Source organism: Clarias gariepinus, chromosome 21 (genome assembly GCF_024256425.1).
Source record: "Clarias gariepinus isolate MV-2021 ecotype Netherlands chromosome 21, CGAR_prim_01v2, whole genome shotgun sequence".
NCBI classification, from domain to species: Eukaryota; Metazoa; Chordata; class Actinopteri; order Siluriformes; family Clariidae; genus Clarias; species Clarias gariepinus.
The window spans coordinates 2,567,943-2,591,498 of record NC_071120.1 but is presented as its reverse complement, the minus strand read 5'-3'; the positions used below and the strand labels follow the sequence as shown (position 1 = coordinate 2,591,498).

The window sequence follows — 23,556 nt, the reverse complement described above, 5'->3', positions numbered from 1 at the left end:
CCTACTACAGAGTCTCTAAGGGGACAAACGAAGAGGGGAAAAACAAGTCATGTTTGGAATTATAACCCAAAGTTTTTGACTTTTTTCTGCCGTTTTTTCTCCTCCTTTGTCCATCTAGGGGCTTAGTACTATAACAAAAAGGAAAGCTCTACTTAATTTTATATCGTATGGAGAAAATGTTATTAGTTTGTTCATTCTATTTGAAGCTTCTGAACGTCTCGGAGCAGCGATTTAGTTCTGAACTCGCTTCCGTGAAATTATCGCTAAAACAATATTAAATTTGAATAAATCAGATCTACCACAGCAGATAATAAACTATGCTATGTCATAACCGAAGCAAACACAACGAATATGTCTCGTTTCGTTCAGTGTTGCTAGGCAACGGACCACGCGCCTAATCAGTTCACTTGGCCGCGGTGTATTATAAACCTGCGGAATGTTTCACTGCTTATGTTCATGTAATAAAAGCGAGGGAAATGTGAAAGTGATGTGTGGCCACTGAATGAGAACTAAATCAAAGATTTCGGTAACTACACTGAGTGTAACATCTGCATAGTGACACTAAACAGCTGAACACCTTCACTTTCCCGTTTACCTCTGAGAAAAAAAAAGCTGTATGTTGTTTGTTTATATGTTTATAAAAGTACACGAAGTAGGCGCGCGCACACACACACACACACACACACACACACCTCCCCTGAGCCCTCGGTCAACATCTATTGACCGTCGATATGCAAATGAGTCAAGACGTAGCCTAACGTGGTGTCGTGTCGGATTTCAGCGGTCACGGAGAGGAAAGACTTTGAAACAGTTGCAGCGTTTTTTTTTTCAGTTACAACAAGCACAGCGATGAGTCCACGTTGTTTCACTGGTTATGACATAGTGACACTAAACAGCTGAACAACTTCACTTTTCTGTTTACCTCTGAGAAAAAAAAGCTGTATTTAGTTTGTTTATATTCAGAGTAACACTTTCCAACCACCTCTCATAGTCTATTGTTAGTTTTAATGATTTGGCTGAAACTAATTATCACTACATAAGTACCCCAACTCCCCTGATCATGAGTTTCAGCTGAAACTAATTCTATACATGCAACAGAAAATGTAGATGCAGATTCCAAATGTATAAAGATACATGCTATATATATATATATATATATATATATATATATATATATATATATATATATATATGTGTGTGTGTATTCGATGCATGCTATATATATATGTGTGTGTATGTGAGTGTAATCGAGGCTGGCTCTATTCAGGGGCAAGAGGGGCAGCGCTCAACTAAATGTCTGCACATGTTAATATATTCCTAAAATTAATATATTACAAGTTGATAAACTGATCTGCGGTAGCAGAGAAATCCGCTGAAAAAGGGACACTACACAATAAGGTATTAGATGTCCCTCATGTCTCTGTCCCTCTGCTGTGCGTATTCATTCACAGGCTGCAGCGCGCGCGCTCACACACACACACACACCTCCCCTGAAGCAGTTGCGGCGTTTTTCAGTTACAACAAGCACAGCGATGAGTATAAGAATAAAATAAGGTATCAGTTTGGTCTGTGTAGTTAGTGCCCTACAGAATAGAATAAATGAACGAATAACACATTCCAACCACCTCTCAAAAGAGTGCCATAGTTTTGCAAAAATACTTGCAAAACATCAGCATACATTGGAGGGAACTTCTGAGGTGGTCAGTGATTGATGGCACGGTCGTTCGGAGGGGGTTGTGATCACACCTACAGTTCTTTTGTTCTAAGCTGTTGGTCAAATATCTCTCCACTTGAAATGGAAGCACAAAATTGAGGGGCAACATGCAAGGGATTTCAGCATCTCGACGCACAGTAGAAGCTGTTTGTAAAGAAGACACTGTTTGTTTTTTTATTTTGTAATCTTTCTCGTGTTTACCTTGTACTGTACAATATATATTCATTTTATTAATGAATTGCTGTGAATAAACTACATATGCAGTTGATTTACCAGAAAGGACTTTTCAGTTTTTGTGTGCTAAACTAAACTTCAGGGTCAAGTAATAGCGAAAATTATTTGAAAAGTATATATATATATATATATATATATATATATATATATATATATAGGGAAAGATTAAGAAACACGCTGAAGCGGAATATATATATATATAGCATGTATCTTTATACATTTGGAATCTGCATCTACATTTTCTGTTGCATGTATAGAATTAGTTTCAGCTGAAACTCATGATCAGGGGTGTTGGGGTACTTATGTAGTGATAATTAGTTTCAGCCAAATCATTAAAACTAACAATAGACTATGAGAGGTGGTTGGAAGGTGTTACTCTGAATATAAACAAACTAAATACAGCTTTTTTTCTCAGAGGTAAACAGAAAAGTGAAGTTGTTCAGCTGTTTAGTGTCACTATGTCATAACCAGTGAAACAACGTGGACTCATCGCTGTGCTTGTTGTAACTGAAAAAAACGCTGCAACTGTTTCAAAGTCTTTCCACTTTCTTTGACCGCTGAAATCCGACACGACACCACGTTAGGCTACGTCTTGACTCATTTGCATATCGACGGTCATTAGATGTTGACCGAGGGCTCAGGGGAGGTGTGTGTGTGTGTGTGTGTGTGTCTGTGTGCGCGCCTACTTCTTGTACTTTTATAAACATTCTACATATAAACAAACAACATACAGCTTTTCTTTCTCAGAGGTAAACGGGAAAGTGAAGTTGTTCAGCTGTTTAGTGTCACTATGCAGATGTTACACTCAGTGTAGTTACCGAAATCTTTGATTTAGTTCTCATTCAGTGGCCACACATCACCTCCACATTTCACTCGCTTTTATGCATAAGCAGTGAAACACTCCGCAGGTTTATAATACACTGCGGCCAAGTGAACCACGTTCCGCCGATTAGGCGCGTGGTCCGTTGCCTAGCAACATTAAACGAAACGAGGCATAATCGTGGTGTTTGCTTCGGTTATGACATAGCATAGTTTATTATCTGCTGTGGTAGATCTGATTTATTTACATTTAATAATGAGGCTTTATATCCTCAGGAGGGGTCATTACATATGTAATATGTAAAACAATATTGTTTTAGAGATAATTTCACGGAAGCTTCTAACAGAACGAACAAACTAATAAATTTTCTCAAAACCTTATAAAAATTAAATAAAGCGAAATTCCCTAAATGTCCTTATAAAATATCGCTGATTATCAACGCCAGAACGAATGGCGAATTGTCGATATTTTACGGAAGCATATATATATATATATATATATAAACTGCATATATGGAATGAAACATGAGCTAGTTACACATACACACTGAATGACGCATAGATAGTATGCGCGATTCCTTGCGCCATCTGCTGAGAGAAATGAAAATCGCAGGTTGGAAAAGACAGGAAACGTCATGCCGCCGCGCAGCTGTCAGCGATTTCACGTAAATAAGAGCAAAATAGCTTTATACTGGCTTTTACTGGTGCGATTTTAAAAATTTAAGCATACAGGGTGATTAAGCTCACAGAACTAGGAAAAGTCATGAAAGGAGGGTCCTGGAAGTTGATCGAGTGTGAAGTATTATTTTTTTTTTACCCCCTTGCGGTCAAATGACCGCTGCTCGGCGCTTCTAGTGTTAATTGGAGTCCACCTGCGGTAAATTCAGTTGATTGGACATAATTTGGAAAGGCACACACCTGTCTATTACCTCATTTCCACTACACTGGTGCTGGTGCCAGGTGCCGGACTGGGTGCTGGACTGTGAACCACTGAGAACCGGCCCGCATTTACACTAGACAGGAGCACAGCGGGAGCTGCATGATAATATGTTACAGGCCACGCCCACTAAACAAAAAAGTTTCTGAAGTCAGTTTACTGGTTATTCTCCAAACTATGAAAATGTATTTCAGTATCCAAAGGCAGCTTATTCGACGCTTATAACCGCTGAAAGAGATCGACATAGACAACTAGCTTATTCACTATTTGGTCGGTTGTTCGTGTGAAGCCTGCGACTATTAGTTCTTCTCTCATTTCCTCAAACACTTTTTTTTTCTTAAAGCACTTTCCAATTTCTGCTAAATCTCGGTGGATGTCCAAAAGCGCTTTTGTTTTCTCCGCGCTTCACATTAATGGACTTTGGGTCTCCGCCATTTTTTATTTTACGATCCCTATAACTCCGCCCACCGCTCGTCATGTCACGGGTTCTCGTGACTAGACCAGCAGAGTTTAGGGGCTGGTTCGGTGCTCATTTTAGGGCACTGGCACCAATTTTTTTCTGTGGAAAAGCGCGGCACTGGTTCCAAAATTGGGAACTGGCATAGAATCGGCACGGGAACCAAAGCAGTGGAAAAGGGGTAAATATAAGGTCTCACAGTTAACAGTTCATGTCAGAGCACAAACCAAGCATGAAGTCAAAGGAATTGTCTGTAGACCTCCGAGACAGGATTGTCTCGAGGCACAAATCTGGGAAAGGTTACAGAAAAATTTCTGCTGCTTTGAAGGTCCCAATGAGCAAAGTGGCCTTAATCATCCGTAAGTGGCAGAAGTTCAAAACCACCAGGAATCTTCCTAGAGCTGGCCGGCCATCTAAACTGAGTGATCGGGGGAGAAAAGCCTTAGTCAGGGAGGTGACCAAGAAACCGATGGTCACTCTGTCAGAGCTCCAGAGGTCCTCTGTGGAGAGAGGAGAACTTTCCAGAAGGACAACCATCTCTGCAGCAATCCACCAATCAGGCCTATATGGTAGAGTGGCCAGACGGAAGCCACTCCTTAGTAAAAGGCACATGGCAACCCGTCTGGAGTTTGCCAAAAGGCACCTGAAGGACTCTCACACCATGAGAAACAAAATTCTTTGGTCTGATGAGACAAAGATTTAACTCTTTGGTGTGAATGCCAGGCGTCACGTTTGGAGGAAACCAGGCACCGCTGATCACCAAGCCAATACGATCCCTACAGTAAAGATGGTGGTGGCAGCATCATGCTGTGGGGATGTTTTTCAGCGACAGGAACTGGGAGACTAGTCAAGATGAAGGGAAAGATGACTGCAGCAATGTATGAATGGAAGAAAACCTGCTCCAGAGTGCTCTTGACCTCAGACTGGGGAGACAATTCATCTTTCAGCAGGACAGTGACACTAAGTACACAGCTAAGATATCAAAAGAATTGGCGTTAGGACAAATCTGTTAATGGGCTCAGGCTGGGCCACTCAAGGACAGACTTGAATCTGATTAAACATCTCTGGAGAAATTTTAAAATGGCTGTGCACCGACGCTTCCCATCCAACCTGATGGAGCTTGAGAAATGCTGCAAAGAGGAACAGGCGAAACTGGTCAAGGATACAGATCTGGCCATTAAGAACGCATGTTTCGAGAAAAGGGCTCCTGCGAAATGAAAAACAAAGATGTATAATATGTTAGCCTAAAACATTATTGTTTTATTGTGTTTATGTGCTTTAAATATACACTAAACAATAAACAGTGCCTTGTGCAAAGTGAAAGTGAGTTGCGTGTGCGCCTTTTTGATCAAAAGTCTGATAAACGCGTGTGCAGATATGAGCAGATTTATCGATAAAACTACAGACATAAAATTAAACAAACACAAAAATATGTACTACTCTCTGAATACAACACGACAGCACACATAATCCCCGGGCTTTGACTGCACTTTGTTTATTCGTTCGTACTGTAGTAGTACACAAAAAAATGCTGGGTTTCTGTAAACATATCGTTGGGTTGTTTATGCTGGGTCAAAATTTTTTGTTATTTCGGGTACTTTAATCACACTGTTGGGTTGCTTTTGCTATGAATACTAAAAGTGCTGCATGATTGAACTCAGTGAAAAAAAACGGAAAAAGAAACTTCTCGGTTTTCTCCCTTTTGTTCCAGTGTTTATGCAGTAAATATATATATGTGGCATTTTAATTCAAATCCAACATTTTAATGTTAGTGATGGGTGCATAGGCGTCAACTCGCACGTTCTGTAATATTCCATTGTCATTCATATTGACGTTGTTTCAAAGGTCTTTACTAAAGCATTGTCTTGTTAGTAAGTAAGTAAGTAAGTAAGCAAATAAAAGAGAAATGAATAAATAGGTTTAAATGGTACTTCAGCGTAGTAAAAGTACCCTAGCATGAGTTTATATATAATGAAAATATTATGTATAAAAAAAATTCTAATTTATATATTTGTGTTTAATTAATTTCTTAACATTTTAATGGTTAGTGATTGTTGCAGACATTAACACTATTTTTTGGGGAAGAGCTTGGCTTGTACAGGTTACTATACGCTGATCAGCAGTCGGCGCCCCGCTGTAAGCAGCAGATCAAAGGAGCAGTTATCGGCTAGGACACGTAGCTTCTGAGTTTGGAGGCCAGGGTTGGTTGGTTGGAAGCATGTTTGAAGGAGAAGATAACGTCACAAGCACACACACAAACTCTACTTGCATACAGACTTACAGTATGAGACGCGCGCGGACACCCACAAACTGTTGCAGATACACCGTGCAGGGAATAACCGAACAATGGGTCTTCACTTTGTAATACACCTGGGCCATAAATAAAAATTTATATTTAGGCCTAAAAAGATGCTTTAAAATTCATCTAAAAATTCATTCATCGGCGTGTATAAACCCACAGCCTTAAAGGGGTCATACAGGCCTACATGCACTTGTTTGGATTAAACTGTGTGTTAGGAGAGTGCGTACACAACCACTCTACGATGATAAAGAGCCGCCCAGTGGTTTTCTTTTCATTTATTACAATAACACGCCCCTTCTGAAATCAGGCCAGTCGCAAATGCCTGTCACTGTGACGCCACACCACAAGAGGCCGCTCCTACACTAGTTGATTGACACTGGTGTTTTAGCAAAGACCCGCCCCGAGTGAGAAGAAGCTGTCGGCCATTGTTTTTCGCCGCTGGAGCAAAATGACGCCTAAGCGAGTGTTGTGTACAGTTGTTGGGTGTAATAGCGAACACAGCAGTCGTCATTCACTACCTAGGGTTAGTGACCTAGGGTACCTACCTAGGGTACCTACCTAGGGTTAGGTATCTGAGCCACTGAGGACGCAGTGGCTGAATTTAGTTTTTGAAGCTAACGTCCCCGCCGATTTACCTAAATGCGTTCATGTTTGCGCTAATCATTTTTCACCAGACTGCTTTATAAACACGGGTCAATATAAAGCAGGTTTTACTAGGAAGCTGCTCCTAAAAAATGGATCTGTACTAACGCTTCGTGTTCCTGCTTCATCTTCACCAGGCTCAGTAAGTAATTTCTTTTTCTCTGACTCTTTGCAGATCGCCTTTTCTAATAATCACGATGAATGCGGAGTGTAAGTTAACTTATACTCTCATAGAACATGGTTATGGCTTCTTCTCTCTGTACATCCGTTAATTCATGCCCATGCAGTGATGAGAAAGACAAATCGAGTCGATGCATGTCCATTGTTTTAATTTCTGCGTTGTCAGGCGATATTACAAACTTCCGCGTAGGTTCCGTACTTAAATCAAACCAAAAACGACTGAAGAAAACAGGCTCAGGCTCTATATTCCATAGTTTTCCAGTTTGGACTGCATTACCCACAAAGCATTGCCCGCACTGGACTACACTTCCGTGGCTATACCCCACGTGTCACGCCCCACAGAACTGGGGGGGGGCGGGCTCAGCAGAGGTCATGAGCATTTAAATTAGCATGTACTGAAACAGGTTGCTGAGAACAGAGCTAGTTTTTACCAGGTAAAAGTAGTGTTTTTTTTACACAATAATTTTGAATTTTTAATTAACGTATAATACAAACTTTTCATTAGGACCCTAAAGATCATATTAACATTTAATGAAAAATATGATGTGTAGGACCTTTAATATGATCTTTAGGGTCCTAATGAAAAGTTTGTATTATACGTTAAAAAAAACACTAATTTTACCTGGTAAAAACTAGCTCTGTTCATGTTATTAAATAATTACAATTAGTTCACATTAATAGACCTTGGTGAGTATTTTATAAATTTTTTGAGTTTTGCCAACTTATTCGGGTTTGCAGTGCATTAAACATTTTCTAAAATTCATTTAAAACCGGCGTGCTTAAACCCGTGGCTTGCACTTGCACTTTCCGTTTCCGTTTAAGTTTAATCAATTAAACACAACATACGCCAAATATATCATCTCAAAGCTTTTATTTTTTTATTTATAACATAATATATATAATATTTCATATTATACACACACACACACACATATATATATATATATATATATATATATATATATATATATATATATATATATATATAATTATATGTTGCCTGGTCTGATGAGTCTTGATTTCTGTTAAGACATTCAAATGGTAGAGTCAGAGCGTAAACAGAATGAGAACATGGATCCATCATGCCTTGTTACCACTGTGCAGGCTGGTGGTGGTGGTGTAATGGTGTGGGGGATGTTTTCATGGCACACTTTAGGCCCCTTAGTGCCAATTGCGCATCGTTTAAATGCCACGGGCTACCTGGGCACTGTTTCTGACCATGTCCATCCCTTTATGACCACCATGTACCCATCCTCTGATGGCTACTTCCAGCAGGATAATGCACCATGTCACAAAGCTCCAATCATTTCAAATTGGTTTCTTGAACATGACAATGAGTTCACTGTACTAAAATGGCCCTCACAGTCACCAGATCTCTACCCAATAGAGCATCTTTGGGATGTGGTGGAACGGGAGCTTCGTGCCCTGGATGTGCATCCCACAAATCTCCATTAACTGCGAGATGCTATCCTATCAATATGGGCCAACATTTCTAAAGAATGCTTTCAGCACCTTGTTAAATCAATGCCACATAGAATTAAGGCAGTTCTAAAGGCGAAAGGGGGTCAAACTAGTTTAAAATTAGTATGGTGTTCCTAATAATCCTTTAGGTCAGTGTAAATCTCCATCATATATATATATATATATATATATATATATATATATATATATATATATATAAACACAAACAGAAAGGACGAATAAAGGAATGTACGAAACATCGAAACATTAACACCTTTACCGTGTTCAAATAAATAGTTACTGCATTATGTTTCAAGACATCCTTAATTTACATTTTTCTCCTAATTATATGTCCACAAATACTTTGACAACATACACTTATCAACTTATCAACATACACTTATAAACAAGTATCAAGAATGTGCATTTAATATGAATGTCCATGTTTATTGCACCTTAATGTGAAGCACACATCCTGTTCATGTGCTGTAGTTGGTGGATGGCTTCCTGTCTGTTTGTTGTTTGTTTGCACAACCCTGTGTGGGCCAGGGCCACATGTGCCTCTTTCATCCCTTTGATTTGGCTCCCTGTGGCTTTGGAAAATTTTGGAAGTATTTAATTTAAATGTATTTAATTTAATTAGTTATTTTTTATGTAATTAAAATTTCAAAGATTATCGTGATCTTGTAAGATTAAAATAGAACATGTTTCATTTTTCATCGCTCTAAATATGTGTAAAAATTGCTGATGTGCAGCACTCACCGCCACAGGATTTATTGAGCTTTTCGAGGTTTAATTCAGGTTGACCACTGACTGCACACTCCAGTACACGTGATAAAAGGATGATGTCACAGAAGCAGGCGGCATTTTTTTTTTTTGCTGCAGGAGGATAATTTAAGATCAGCTTTTTATTTCATAAATCAAGGAGAAACCTATTGAGTATTTTATATGAAAGTAACCTTCATGGTGCTGAGAGGAAAAAACTCTCTGAGATGGTAATAGAAAGAAACCTTGAGAGGAACCAGACTGAACAGGGAACCCATCCTCATCTGGGTAATAACGGATAGCAGGGATTGATCTGCACTCATACTGTGTGTTAGGAGGCTGGAAGTTCAGCATAACAGGAGATGTGGAGAAGTTCATATGGAGTCCAGTTGGTTATTGGAGGCTCAGGTAGACTGTAGGAAACTCCAGTCTGCAGTCACAAGTCCTCAGAGAACAGCTGTCTGCATCAGCCGAGGACAGGACCGTCTTCATGGTAAAGTGGAACCATCCCCATTCACGAGATGACGAGATCTCCAACCAGAAGCAGGACACCAGGACGAGTCAGACAGGTCCATAGGGCAGAGGGGGTCTGGATCACTGGCAGCTCAGGAAAGACATATGTAGCTCAACAGAGTAACAGGGGGAGGGAAAGAGAGAGAGGGAGAAGAGAAGAGAAGAGGGAGAGAGAAGAAAGGATGTAGTAATAACAGGTAGGTATGGTCACAGTCACATGATGTATAAGATTAGGCTAATTGGTCTTCCCAAATTGCCAGCACTGAGTGAATAAATGTGTTAATGTTGACCGGAGGTCCTACCACAGTTGTAAAAATGGAAATAAATTCAATGATTACTATTACCGTCCATGATCCCTAGATAGACTACAGAGCTTCCTAGATGGATGGATTGTATGAAAGAACAAATTATTAAAAACAACCAATAGGTACATTTTATTAAATCAAGAGCTAAAACAGAAAATGAAAAGTTAAATGTTATTTAAATGGCTTTGTGTGTGTGTGTGTGTGTGTGTGTGTGCAGGAGTTCACACAGTGCAGCTGATGTACGGCTGTGAGTTGGATGATGACGGCACCACTAGAGGATACTACCAGGACGGTTATGATGGAGAAGATTTCCTCAGTCTGGATCTGGAGACTCTGACCTGGATCGCTACAACACCTCAGGCTCTGATCACCAAGAACAAGTGGGAGTCTGATACTGAGTATAATAATCACCTGAAGAATTACCTGGAGAAAGAGTGTATCGACTGGTTAAAGAGATACCTGTCATACAGGAACAAGAATCTGCAGGGGAAAGGTAAAGTGTGTGATCTGCTCTGTCACTGAAACACACACACACACACACACACACACACACACACACACACACACACACACACACACCCAGAGAATATTTACATAACAAATATTGCAGTGTCTAATGTTTATGTTTATACATAACTCTTAAAAAAAAAACCTGTATTTCAATTTACCACTTTTTCAGCTCTCTTTCTCTCTCTCTCTCTCTCTCTCTCTCTCTCTCTCTCTCTCACACACACACACACACACACACACACACACACACACACACACACTTCTGTTCATTTCATATTTAAATATCTACACGTAACATAACCTCATGTTTTAAACATACATTTTTATTTATATATTTTGTACCAATTTTTTAAACTGTGTGTCTCTGCAGTTGTTCCTGAGGTGTCAGTGTTCCAGAAACACTCGTCTCCTTCTCCAGAGGTGGTGTGTCAGGCTACAGGGTTCCTACCCAAAGCAGTGATGATCACCTGGCAGAAGGACGGAGAGGACGTGCATGAGGACGTGGAGCTCAGAGAGACGTTACATAACCAGGATGGAAGCTTCCAGAAGAGAAGCATTCTGAAAGTCCCAGCTGAGGAGCTGCAGAAACACAACTACACCTGCGTGGTTCAGCACAGCAGCTTGGGGGATGAGAGAATAGTGAAAGAAGTACCAAAAGGTCCTAATAAACTAGAGCTGTAGAGAGTGAAAGCTGATTTCTTGCTGCAGCAGATAATAAAGACTCTGTGCTGATTTAACAGGTGGAGGATCGATTGCTATCATCATTGCTGTAGTCGCGGCTCTCGTCGCTCTCGTCGCCGTTGTTGCTGGAATTGTGGTCTGGAAGAAGAAGAACTCTGGTGAGAGGAGGAAGGAGGCAGATGGGAAGTTTCCAGAGAACAGATACAGTGGTGGTTGGATATTTGTGAACTCTTTAAAACTTTTTATATTTCACAAAAATGTCATACTAAAACAATCACACAGGTCATAAAAGTAGATAAAGAGAACACAATTAAACAAATTTCACAAAGGTATTTATTTATTAGGAAAAATTATCCAGTGACGTGTGAAGAAGCTATATGTAAATCTCTAGGATTAGCAGTTAATTTAGGTGATAATAATTAAGATGAAATCACAAGCAGGTGTTTAGTGGGATGACAATCAGGTGTTAGCGGACAACACACATTTGTGGATGTGTACAGTATCATGGATTGACCAAACTAAATTTTCAAGGACCTCGGCAAAAGAGGGTGGTTAATGTTCATCAGGCTTGTAAAGCTTATAAAACCATCTCTGAAGAGTTTGGACTTTACCAAAAAGAGGATATTTATGACCACTGTAACTGTACCCAGAAGGGGTAGACTAAGACCCCTCCAAGCATGAAGCATGTAAAAAAAGGGTAACTTCCAAGCAACTAAAAGATTATCACGCATTGGCTAATGTTAATGTTCATGTGTCTACCATCAGGAGAGCACTGAACACCAATAGTGTGCATTGCATGATTGCAAGGAGAACAGCAGTGCTATCCAAAAACAACATTCAGAGATTTCCAAAGATCATTAGACGGTGGTGGTACTATCAACATATATGGACCTCTTTTTTTGTGCAGCTTGCCATTATAGATGGAACTATGAATTATACGAGCTAATTTTAAAGTAAAGTATCAGAATATGTGTTTGGGATATGGTTTTTTTAAGGTAAAAAGTGGATCATGCAGCAAACAATAATCCCAAACACATTCAAGTTTTCTACCAAAGAATGGCTAAAGAAGAAACAAAAAAAGTAAATATTCTGGAATGGCCAAGTCAAAGTCCTGACCTTAATCGTATTGAAATGTTATGGAAACCCATGAAGTAAGAAGCTTTTTTGAGGAAATTCATCAATTACAGTAAGAGTTAAAGCTGTTCTGTATGGAGCAAAGAGTCGAAAAGTTCCTCCAAGGTGACGTCCAGGGCTGATCAAAGTTAATCAAGTTGTTTAATTGCAGTTATTGCTGCAAAAGGGAGTCACTCCAGATACCAAACACAAAGTTTCACATGATTTTGCTACAGAACATTTTCCTCAATAAATAAATGTCCAAGTTAAATATTTTGTCTACTTTTAGGGCTTGTGTGAAAACTAGATAATGTTTTAGGTCACAATTACATAATAATATACTATAGAAAAAAGTTCACAAGCTTTCAGATACCACTGTATTTGAAGTTGGTTGGTTTTGAGATGAGACTCCAATCCGATACTGACCCAATGTCATATAAAGATTAGTTTAATTCCATACTACATTAGTACACAGATTTTTGTAACAACTGTCTGTCATCATCTGTCTTTCAGACTTCAAACCTGTTTCACAAAACTCTGCATACAGTAAGTGAACATTTCATTCTTAAGAAATATTTTAAAATGAATATTTTGTTCAGTAGCAGTGTTATATTCAGATGGATGTAAATTATTTGCTTTATTTGCAGCTCCTAAAGAAGGGAAATTCCTATACAAACTTCGCCAACTCTTAAAGTGTGACTTCCTGCTGAACTGAGTGAGTAAGACATGATGTAGTTTACAGTCTAATATGGAATAAAAGTTTGTGTGTGGAGAGAAAATCCAGAAGAAAAGCCTGCAGTAACATTCAGTCTCAGCTCAGAGCTCATTCTGTTTTTGTCTGTCTGATTTTTAGGGGAGATGAGGAGAGGGGCAGCGACACCCACTGATGCAGATTGGCTGTGTCCATTTATTGTGCTTATACTGCTTTCCTCATAGTTTAGTCCTCATAATGAAAAAAAATATATCTATAAAAATGACTGTCTTGACGTGGATTTTTTTTATTCCACCAATTTATGGTTTAATTTTGTGCTTGTTTATTGGTGACTTGACACACATAATGCACTTTACTTTACAAAAACGTACAACTAATTGAGAACCAAATAAATTTTGCGGGGTTTAGGGTACTTTTGTCGAGTGATTTTTACTTTCACTTTACATTGAAATGTTTAAGGTTGACATTTGTGGTATTGTACTTTTCATTTTACTTTTAATCAGTTTTACTTGGTGTTTATTTTACTGTAAACAAGCTACTTTTGCATTTTTGGTTAGATGCTAGCTGCATTTTATTCGCTCTGTACATTTACTTTGCACAATGACTAGTTAAAACTAATCTGATAGACTAATAATTGTTATATGCACAATAAAGAAACATGTTCCCCCCATAACAATGAAATTCTTTCTTTGCTGGCCGCCTAATGAATGGCACAAAAAAATAAGCATAAATATATAATTTAAATAATTAAAAAAGAAAAAATTAGGTATACAAAATCTCAAACCTAGAATTAAGCAAGAAAATTAAAAATATACAAAAGTATGAAATGAGTGTCAAAAAATGTATATAAATAAACAAATAAAAAAGATATTTTTATATATACACTACCGTTCAAAGGTTTTAGAACACTTGCAAATTTCTTTGTTTTTGTTTACTGATTTATTTTCTACATTCTACAACAATACTGGGGATTTCAAAACTATAAAATAACACATATGGAATTAGGTAATTACATAACAACAAGAAAAACAACAGTTGTTATTTTAAGACACAGAGGTCAGCCTTTCTGTAATAGTTCTTGCAAGAACAGTATTGTCAAGTGCATTTGCAAAATCCGTCAAGCACCATAATGAAACTGGCTCTCATGAAGGCCGTCCCAGGAGGGCGAGACCAAAACCTACCTCTGCCTCAGACGAGAAGTTCATTTAGAGTTATCAGCCTGAAAAATGACCAATTAACAGCACCTCAGATTAGAGGCGTTATGAAGTCTTTACAGAGCAGAAGTAGCAGAAACATCTCACCATTAACTGTTCAAAGGAGATTAATGCATTTTTTGGACGCCTTTAGCATTCCTTTACAACGTAGAAAGAAATAAAAATCAGGAACCATCATGGAGTTAGAAAGTGACCACAAACTTTTCAACGGTAGTGTATTTACACTAGAGAATTTCCTAACGTTGCAGATATAGAATGTCATTTTCTCAACAATGATTTTCCCAACTTGGCGTTTATATGGCGTTTAAGACAGATTGAATTTAAGAATGCATCCCTAGGAATCTAAAGCACAAACGCACACCGCAGAGCAAAGCAGAAACGCGCATTCACACCACTGACCGTCTTTTGACTTGTAAATTTGGTATTGTTTGTGTAGGTTGGAGGGTTACACACATACCATTTTAATCACTAACCTTCATAATGTACTAAGATAGTGAAAAACACTGGGGCACAGTGGAAAATCTTTCAATCCCCAGCAGCGCACATACTTTGCTTTTTTACTGTACAGTGCAGCTGTTTGTCAGAGCACTTATTTATAAACAGTACTGTAATGCATGGAACACTTACTTCCTGGTTTGTTTTATTTTAAATATTGTTTATCAACTATGCACTGTTCAGCAAAATAAACAGTGTCTATGGCCAGTTTACCTTGAATGCATCAAAATAACTGTGTAACAGAGACAAAATTATTAATGTATTGATGTATTTCAATTAAAAACAAAAATAGACCATGTGCTTATGTTTAGGACTGCTTCTGAACAGCTGTGTTCATAGCCCAGATAGCACTACTTTATTGGCCCAATGTCGGCAAAATTTTGGTAACCTTTGGTCAGTGTTCCTATGTTGGCCCTACGTTGGGCCAATGGCAGTGCATACGTTGGGCCCATATTGGCATCAAAGGTTGGCCCACTGTGATTTTGTCTGTTGGCCCACTGTTGGCCTATTGATGGGGCCAAAGATTCAGCGTTGGTTCAGTAAATAATTAAATTAAATTAAATTTTATTTGTATAGCGCTTTTAACAATTGTCATTGTCGCAAAGCAGCTTTACACAATCAAAAGAATTATTTAAGTTTGTATGGAATGTGAAGTATGTATCAAAATGGTCAGATAGTCCCTGGTGAGCAAGCCGAGGGTGATAGTGGCAAGGAAATCTCCCTGAGATGGTAATAGGAAGAAACCTTTAGAGGAACCAGACTCAACAGGGAACCCATCCCCATTTGGGTGAAACAGAAAGCAGGGATTGATCTGCATTTATACTGTGTGTTAGGTGGCAGGCAGTTCAGCATAACAGTTGATGTTGATTGATGTTAATATGGAGTCCAGGTAGTTATTGCAGACTCATGTAGACTTGTAGAAAATTCCAGTCCTGAACTATCGAGCAACTGCGGCCACGTCAAGTCCTCAGAGAAACAGCTGTCATCAGTCAAGGCCAGAACCGTCTTTTATGTAGAGTGAAACCGTCCCCAGACACCAGACGCATCCCAAAGAGACACACAGGGCATCCCTGTGACAAGATCTCCAACCAGAAGCGGGGCACCAGGATGGGTCAGACAGGTCTGGAGAGCAGAGAGAGTCTGGATCACTGGCAGCTCAACAGTGTAGCTCAACAGAGAGAGGGAAAGAGAGAGGGAAAGACAGAGGGTAAGAGAGAATAGAAGAGGGGAGAGCAGAAGAGCAGAAATAACAGTTAGGTATGGTCGCAGTCACATAATGTATAATGTGAATGTATATTTAGTGCAGAGTGCAAGCAGAGACTCCGGCAGGACTAACTATAACAGCATAACTAAAAGGGAGAGCCAGAAGGAAACACAGACATGAGGGCTCCCTGAGATGTAAAGCAACCAATCACCTCACCATCAGCAAACCTGAGTGATCAATGAGAGTGAGGAAGACAGCATCTAAACATACCAGTTCACCATAAAACTCTACGTCCATGAGTCCCCCAGATCTGCTCATTTACCCAAGACAAATCTAATTATAAAAATGCTTGATTAAGTAAATAGATTTTTAGCCTGGACTTAAACACTGAGACTGTGTCTGAGTCCCGAACACTATTTGGAAGACTATTCCATAACTTTGGGGCTTTGTAAGAAAAAGCTCTGCCCCCAGCTGTAGTTTTCATAATACGCGGTACTGACAAGCAGCCTGCATCCTTTGATCGAAGTAGGCGTGGTGGATCGTAAGACACTAGCAGTTCGCTCAGGTACTGCGGCGCGAGACCATTTAATGCTTTATATGTCAAGAGTAGTATTTTAAAATCAATTTGAAATTTCACAGGGAGGCAATGTAGTGAAGATAAGATAGGGGTGATGTGCTCATATCTTCTGGTTCTAGTGAGGACTCTCGCTGCTGCATTCTGGACTAGCTGAAGCTTGTTTTTGCATCTAGTTAAACAACCAGACAGTAAGGCATTACAATAGTCCAAACTAGAGGAGATAAAAGCATGAATTAGTTTTTCTGCATCATTTAGCGACAATATATTTCTTATCCTGGCAATATTTCTGAGGTAAAAGAATGCTATCCTGGTGATATTATCTACATGAGCTTCAAATGAAAGGCTGGAATCTATAATCAAATATCTATAATCATCTATAATCAAAGATCTTTTAAGGTCAACAGTAAAGGTCTTTTACTGTTGCACTTGATGGAACAGAAAGGCCATCTAAAGTTACAGTGTGATCCAAAATCTTACTTCTAGCTGTGTGCGGTCCTATGACTAGAACTTCGGTCTTAGGATTAAGCAGAAGGAAGTTAATTAGCATCCAATCTCTTATGTCCTGCACACATTGCTCAACTTTAGTAAGCTGTTTTTTCTTTAAAAAACTGTTTTTTATGAGACATATAACTGTGTGTTGTCAGCATAACAATGAGAACTAATACCATGCTAAAAAGAGTGAGCCTAAAACTGAACCCTGCGGAACGCCAAACTCCACTAGAGAACATGCAGAATAATCACCATTTAAGTCTACATACTGATAACGATCAGTCAAATAGGATCTGAGCCAGGAGAGGGCTGTACCCTTAATTTCTACTACATTTTCTAATCTGTGAAGGAGAATGCTATGATCAATGGTGTCAAAAGCTGCATTGAGGTCGAGTAATACAAGCATGGTTACACAACCCTGATCAGAGGTCAATAGGATGTCATTTACTACTTTAACGAGTGCTGTCTCTGTACTGTGATGAGGCCTAAATCCTGACTGATACAGTTCATGTATGCCATTTCTATGTAGATATGAGCATAGCTGCTCCGCTACTATCTTTTCCAGAATCTTAGAGATAAAGGGGAGGTTTGATATTGGCCTGTAACTGGACAGCTTGTAACGTTCGAGTTTGACATTACAGCTAGTTACAATGCTATGGGGTCGTGAATCTAAATAAGGGCTAGTAAATATCACTTCCGGTGTTGCGCAAGTGTAGAAGAACAAGCAACGACACGACACTAACAATTTCAAAACAAACCCAAAGTGTAAGAGGAAGTAGGAGGTAGTGAAAAACAAAACATCAAACAAACAAGCAAGGTGCACCAAAACCAATCTATACAAAATATATACAAATATAAATAATGTACGAGTATGTGTGTGTATGTATGTATGAAAGTCCAAAGTCTGTGTTATTGTTTGTGTGTGTGTAATGGTGGCTGGGAGAGATGGCTATGTCTCACCGGTAAAAGATTTTCTGTCCGGGAGCACGAGGAATGGAATGAGTGGTCTATTGTAAGTGTCCAGAAAGATTAATCCAGCAGGGAACCATAATCCTTCGGATGCGGCAAACAATCTCTCTCTCTCTTAGAAACAGCGCTGTGTATCATCATCTCTCCTCCTCGACATGTTTGCCGGTTCCACTTTTATGTCGGATCACATAACCCGACTCTGCTTCTGGGTTCCCCATGCTCGCGAGAGCTTAACCCTGTAACCAACCACTGTCAACTGGGACAACTAAAACCATATCGGGTTCATTTCCCTGCGCAGGTGAGCTTTATCAGCTCCTTAATTACTAGCCCGCTATTTAAAATGACCCTTTTATGTGGCAGCGCTTTTATCAATGACCAACCTATGTATTCGTACTCTAGGGAAGATTGAGCCAAACCTCTCCGCCCTTATTTGACTAGGACAAAGTAAAAGAGTCGACCTCCATGACCTTATACTTTCCATAACACAATAGCATGACATGAATATGTGATTAATACAGTGATTTTCTAGGATTACACTAACCTAAATAACCTGGATAACATATATAGTCTAACATGAAGCACGCATAATACAGTACAATTTAAAAAGCAGATATAATTTTAAACAGCTGTGTCCTAATATATGAATCTTCAACCCAGATACTTTGTGCATCATAGAGGGTCGCCTTTTGGGGAGAGGCCAGGCCAGTGCTTTCACCCAAGGCATGGCTCATCGTTTTCTTCATCCTCGTCCGAGGTGCCTGAATCCTCTTTTGATTCTTGTGAATCACAGTAGGAGCACAAAGGAAGCACACAACAGAACAACAATCCTCCTATTAATATGGCAAATCCCAAGAACATACTAAATTTAGCAAACCATGCTCCCCAAGCTCTAACCAGTCCCATATTTTACTATCCCTCCCAGCATTTTCGGTTACTTCACGTCTCAGATTTTTTAGTTGATTCATGGCTTTAGTAAAAGTTCCCTCAGGTGCTGTGTTATTAGGAATATACGTACAACATTGATCACCAAACAGAATGCATACACCCCCATTTTCAGCCAATAACCAATTTAATGCTTGTCTATTTTGCCAGGTCATTGTACTAGTAGCTACTAATTGTTCTCCTAATGCAGCCAAAGCATCTTCGGTATAATTAATACCTCCGAGTGTAGGGTACACCTGAATTCACCTGTCCTCTGCATGTCTGTTTTTTTTTGTGTGTGTCTGTTTGTTGACTGTTTTCTACTCGTGTCAAAGTGTCCTTGAGCTCTGAAAAGTGCTATATAAATAAAAAAAAAAATTATTATTATTATTATTATTATTATTAAGGGTTGCAAGGAGAAAGACTCTTCTGTCTAAAAAGAACATAGAAGTACAACTGAGCTTCGCAAAACTGCATCTGAGCAAGCCATAATACTTCTGGAATAATGCTCTATGGACAGATGAGATCAAGGTAAATTTGTTTGGCCTAAATTCCTAGCGCCATGTTTGGGGAAAACCAAACAGCAGTTCAGCAGAAACACCTCGTACACATTGTCATGCATAGTGGTGGAAGAGTGATGATTTAGGCTTGTATTTGCAACCACAGGACCTGGACACCTTGCAGTCACTGAGTCAACCATGAACTCCTTTGTATACCAGAGTATTCTATATTGTATTGTGGCAATATTGTGTATTGCCACAATACAACTCACCATACTAATAGACGCACACACATAGTTTGTACTATAGAAACTGTGTCTATTCCCCGATTAGTGAGAAAAAAGAATTAATTTGTTAAATCCAGCCGAAACAATCTGGTAACCATTAAACCAGAAAAAGGCCAAATAAGTAATCGAAGTCTACCTCTAAAGTTTGGACTTCTCAACATTAGATCCCTTACGCCTAAAGCACTTATTGTTAATGAAATTATATCAGATCATTGCCTTGACGCACTCTGCCTCACTGAAACCTGGCTTAAACCAAATGAATATATTGGTCTGAATGAGTCTACTCCGTCAGGATATTTTTATAAGCACGAGCCCCGTCTAATTGGTCGCGGTGGTGGTGTCGCCACTATCTACAAAGATGTACTCACTGTTACTCAGAAAATAAGGCCCAGGTTTAACTCATTTAAAGTGCTCGTCATTAATGTTGCACTTAATGAAATACATAATAAACCCGCGCTATATTTTACTCTGGCCACCGTGTACAGACCCCCAGGGCCATATGCCGATTTTCTAAAAGAATTTGGACATCTGCTATCAGACCTAATTGTTAACTCTGACAAAGTGTTGATAGTAGGTGACTTTAACATTCATGTAGATGATGCTAATGACACTTTAGCCCTCGCATTTATGGACTTACTAAATTCCTTTGGGGTTAAACAAAATATAAATGGAGCAACTCACCGCTGTAATCATACACTAGATTTAATTATATCTCATGGTATAGATGTCACTAATATAGAGATTTTAACTCAAAGTGATGATATCACAGATCATCACCTCCTGATATATACTCTACCCGTAGAACAGATTAGCTGTGTCTCTCCACGTTATCGATTTGTTAGAAATATGAATCCGACTACTAAAGACAGATTCACAAGTAATCTACCGGATCTGTCCCAAATTCTTATTAGACCCCTAAATGCAGACGATCTAGATGAAGTGACCAGCAGCATGGGTACTATTTTTACCAGTACATTCGACACTGTTGCTCCCATCAGATTAAAAAAAGTCAGAGATAAAACACTTGCTCCTTGGTACAATAGTCATACTCGCGCCCTAAAGAGAGCAACCCGTAACCTTGAGCGAAAATGGAGAAAAACTAAATAAAAAAACTAAATTAGAAGTTTTTCGAATTGCGTTTAAAGACAGTATGTGCAGCTATAGACGGGCTCTAAAAACCGCTAGGACCGAGCATCTTAGCCAACTGATAGCAAGAAACCAAAACAATCCCAAGTTCTTATTTAGTACAGTAGCCTGCCTAACAAAACCTAAGATGCCTGCAGAGAGTACTCCACAACATTTTAGTAGTGAAGATTTTATGGACTTCTTTAATGAAAAAATCGATAGCATAAGGAAGAAAATAACAGAGGTTCAACCTCTAATAGCATCTCATGATCTAGTTCAGCCTAGAGCTTCACATTTAGATTTTCAGTGCTTTACAGGTATAGGACAGGAAGAGCTGTATAAACTTATCACCTCAGCTAAATCAACAACGTGCCTGTTAGACCCAATACCAACCAGATTTTTAAAAGAAGTGATGCTTACAGTTGGAGAGCCACTTCTAAACATTATTAATTCTTCATTATATCTAGGTCACGTCCCTAAACCTTTAAAGCTGGCAGTTATTAAGCCGCTTCTTAAAAAATCTAATTTGGACGCGAATAAAATAACAAATTATAGACCGATTTCAAACCTTCCGTTTATATCAAAAATATTAGAAAAAGTAGTATCAGCTCAAATATGCACATTCTTGCAGGAAAACAACATCCTAGAAGAATTTCAGTCAGGTTTCAGGCCACATCATAGTACAGAAACTGCACTAGTTAAGATTGCAAACGACTTGTTTTTAGCTTCAGACCAAGGTCTGATCATACCTGTCTGATCGATACCATTTTGTAGATCTAAATGGAGTACCGTCTGATGTAATGCCAGTGAAATATGGTGTCCCACAAGGGTCAGTTTTAGGACCTCTCCTGTTCTCAATTTACATGCTTCCCCTGGGAAACATCATTAGAAGGCATGGGATTAGTTTCCATTGTTATGCTGATGATACCCAATTATACATCTCAACAAAACCAGATGAAATACCCAAGTTGTCTAGATTAACAGAGTGTGTCCAGGACATAAAAGATTGGATGACCAATAACTTTCTTTTACTAAATTCAGATAAGACAGAGATATTGCTCATCGGCCCAAAAACCAGCACACAACAGCTTTCACAATTCAGCCTGCGTTTAGAAGGATGTACTGTTACTACTAGCTCAACAGTAAAAGACCTGGGCGTGATATTAGACAGCAACTTGTCTTTTGAAAATCATATTTCCAATATCACAAAAACAGCCTTTTTCCATCTTAGAAATATTGCCAAACTTAGGAGTATCCTATCCGTATCTGATGCAGAAAAGCTAGTTCATGCATTCATGACCTCCAGACTGGACTATTGTAATGCATTACTAGGTGGTTGTCCTGCATCCTCAATAAACAAGCTACAGTTAGTCCAAAATGCAGCCGCCAGGGTTCTCACCAGATTAAGAAAATATGATCATATAACACCTATATTATCATCCCTGCACGGGCTACCTGTTCAATTTAGAATTAATTACAAAATAGTACTACTTACATACAAGGCTTTAAATGGTTTAGCTCCCTCATACCTAACCAGTCTTTTGATACGCTATAATCCACCACGTCCCTTAAGATCACAAAACTCCGGACTTCTGGTAATTCCCAGAATTTTAAAATCTACAAAAGGGGGCAGGGCATTTTCATATTTGGCTCCAAAGCTTTGGAATAGCCTTCCAGACACTGTTCGGGGAGCAGACACGGTTTCCCAATTCAAAAGTAGGCTCAAGACACATCTCTTTAATCTGGCATACGCGTAACTCAACCCATAACCTCATACTCCATTACACTTATCCTGAATGGCAACTACGCTAATTCTCTCCATCTTTTCTGTACTTTTCTACCCATCCTGAGACATCTGGAGATTGTGCCAGCTTCAGTAGACAAAGGCCAACCCTGCGAGGTTTCTAAAGCATCTTGAGAAGGACCTGCTCCAGCTAGATTCTGCTTTATGATGGCTGGAGCTACACATCCTGCTCCTGTGCTTCCAGTGATCTGACCCCATCTGCCCTCTGCACCTACTGCTGAACTGAATCTACACAACTTCTGATATATTGAACTTTCACCTGCACAACACACTTGATGTTATTTCTATCTGTTATCACCCAGATGAAGATGGGTTCCCTGTTGAGTCTGGTTCCTCTCAAGGTTTCTTCCTATTGCCATCTCAGGGAGTTTTTCCTTGCCACTGTCGCCGTCACCCTTGGCTTGCTCATCAGAGACATTTCATTCATCATTCATTCATTTAATTATTATCTAGACACATTTTTCTCACACATACACACTTCCAAATATTTTCTTTTCTTTTCTTTCTTAAAAAAAAAAAAAAAAAATATCTTTCATTTTTTTTCTTGTGAAGCTGCTTTGGGACAATGACCATTGTTAAAAGCGCTATATAAATAAAATTGAATTGAATTGAATTGAATAGAGGCA

The 23,556-nt window shown here is 39.1% G+C and overlaps 1 protein-coding gene across 1 annotated transcript in view; it reads left to right on the top strand.

Moving 5' to 3' along the window:
• The window catches only part of LOC128509189 (BOLA class I histocompatibility antigen, alpha chain BL3-7-like), a 138,867-nt gene that overhangs the window by 4,837 nt on the left and 110,474 nt on the right, over positions 1 to 23,556 (top strand). Inside the window, exons 3-5 of the mRNA XM_053480813.1 lie at positions 10,547 to 10,822; positions 11,210 to 11,497; positions 11,580 to 11,678. Coding sequence (XP_053336788.1) covers positions 10,547 to 10,822; positions 11,210 to 11,497; positions 11,580 to 11,678 — 663 coding nt within the window. The remainder of the gene's footprint in view (positions 1 to 10,546; positions 10,823 to 11,209; positions 11,498 to 11,579; positions 11,679 to 23,556) is intronic.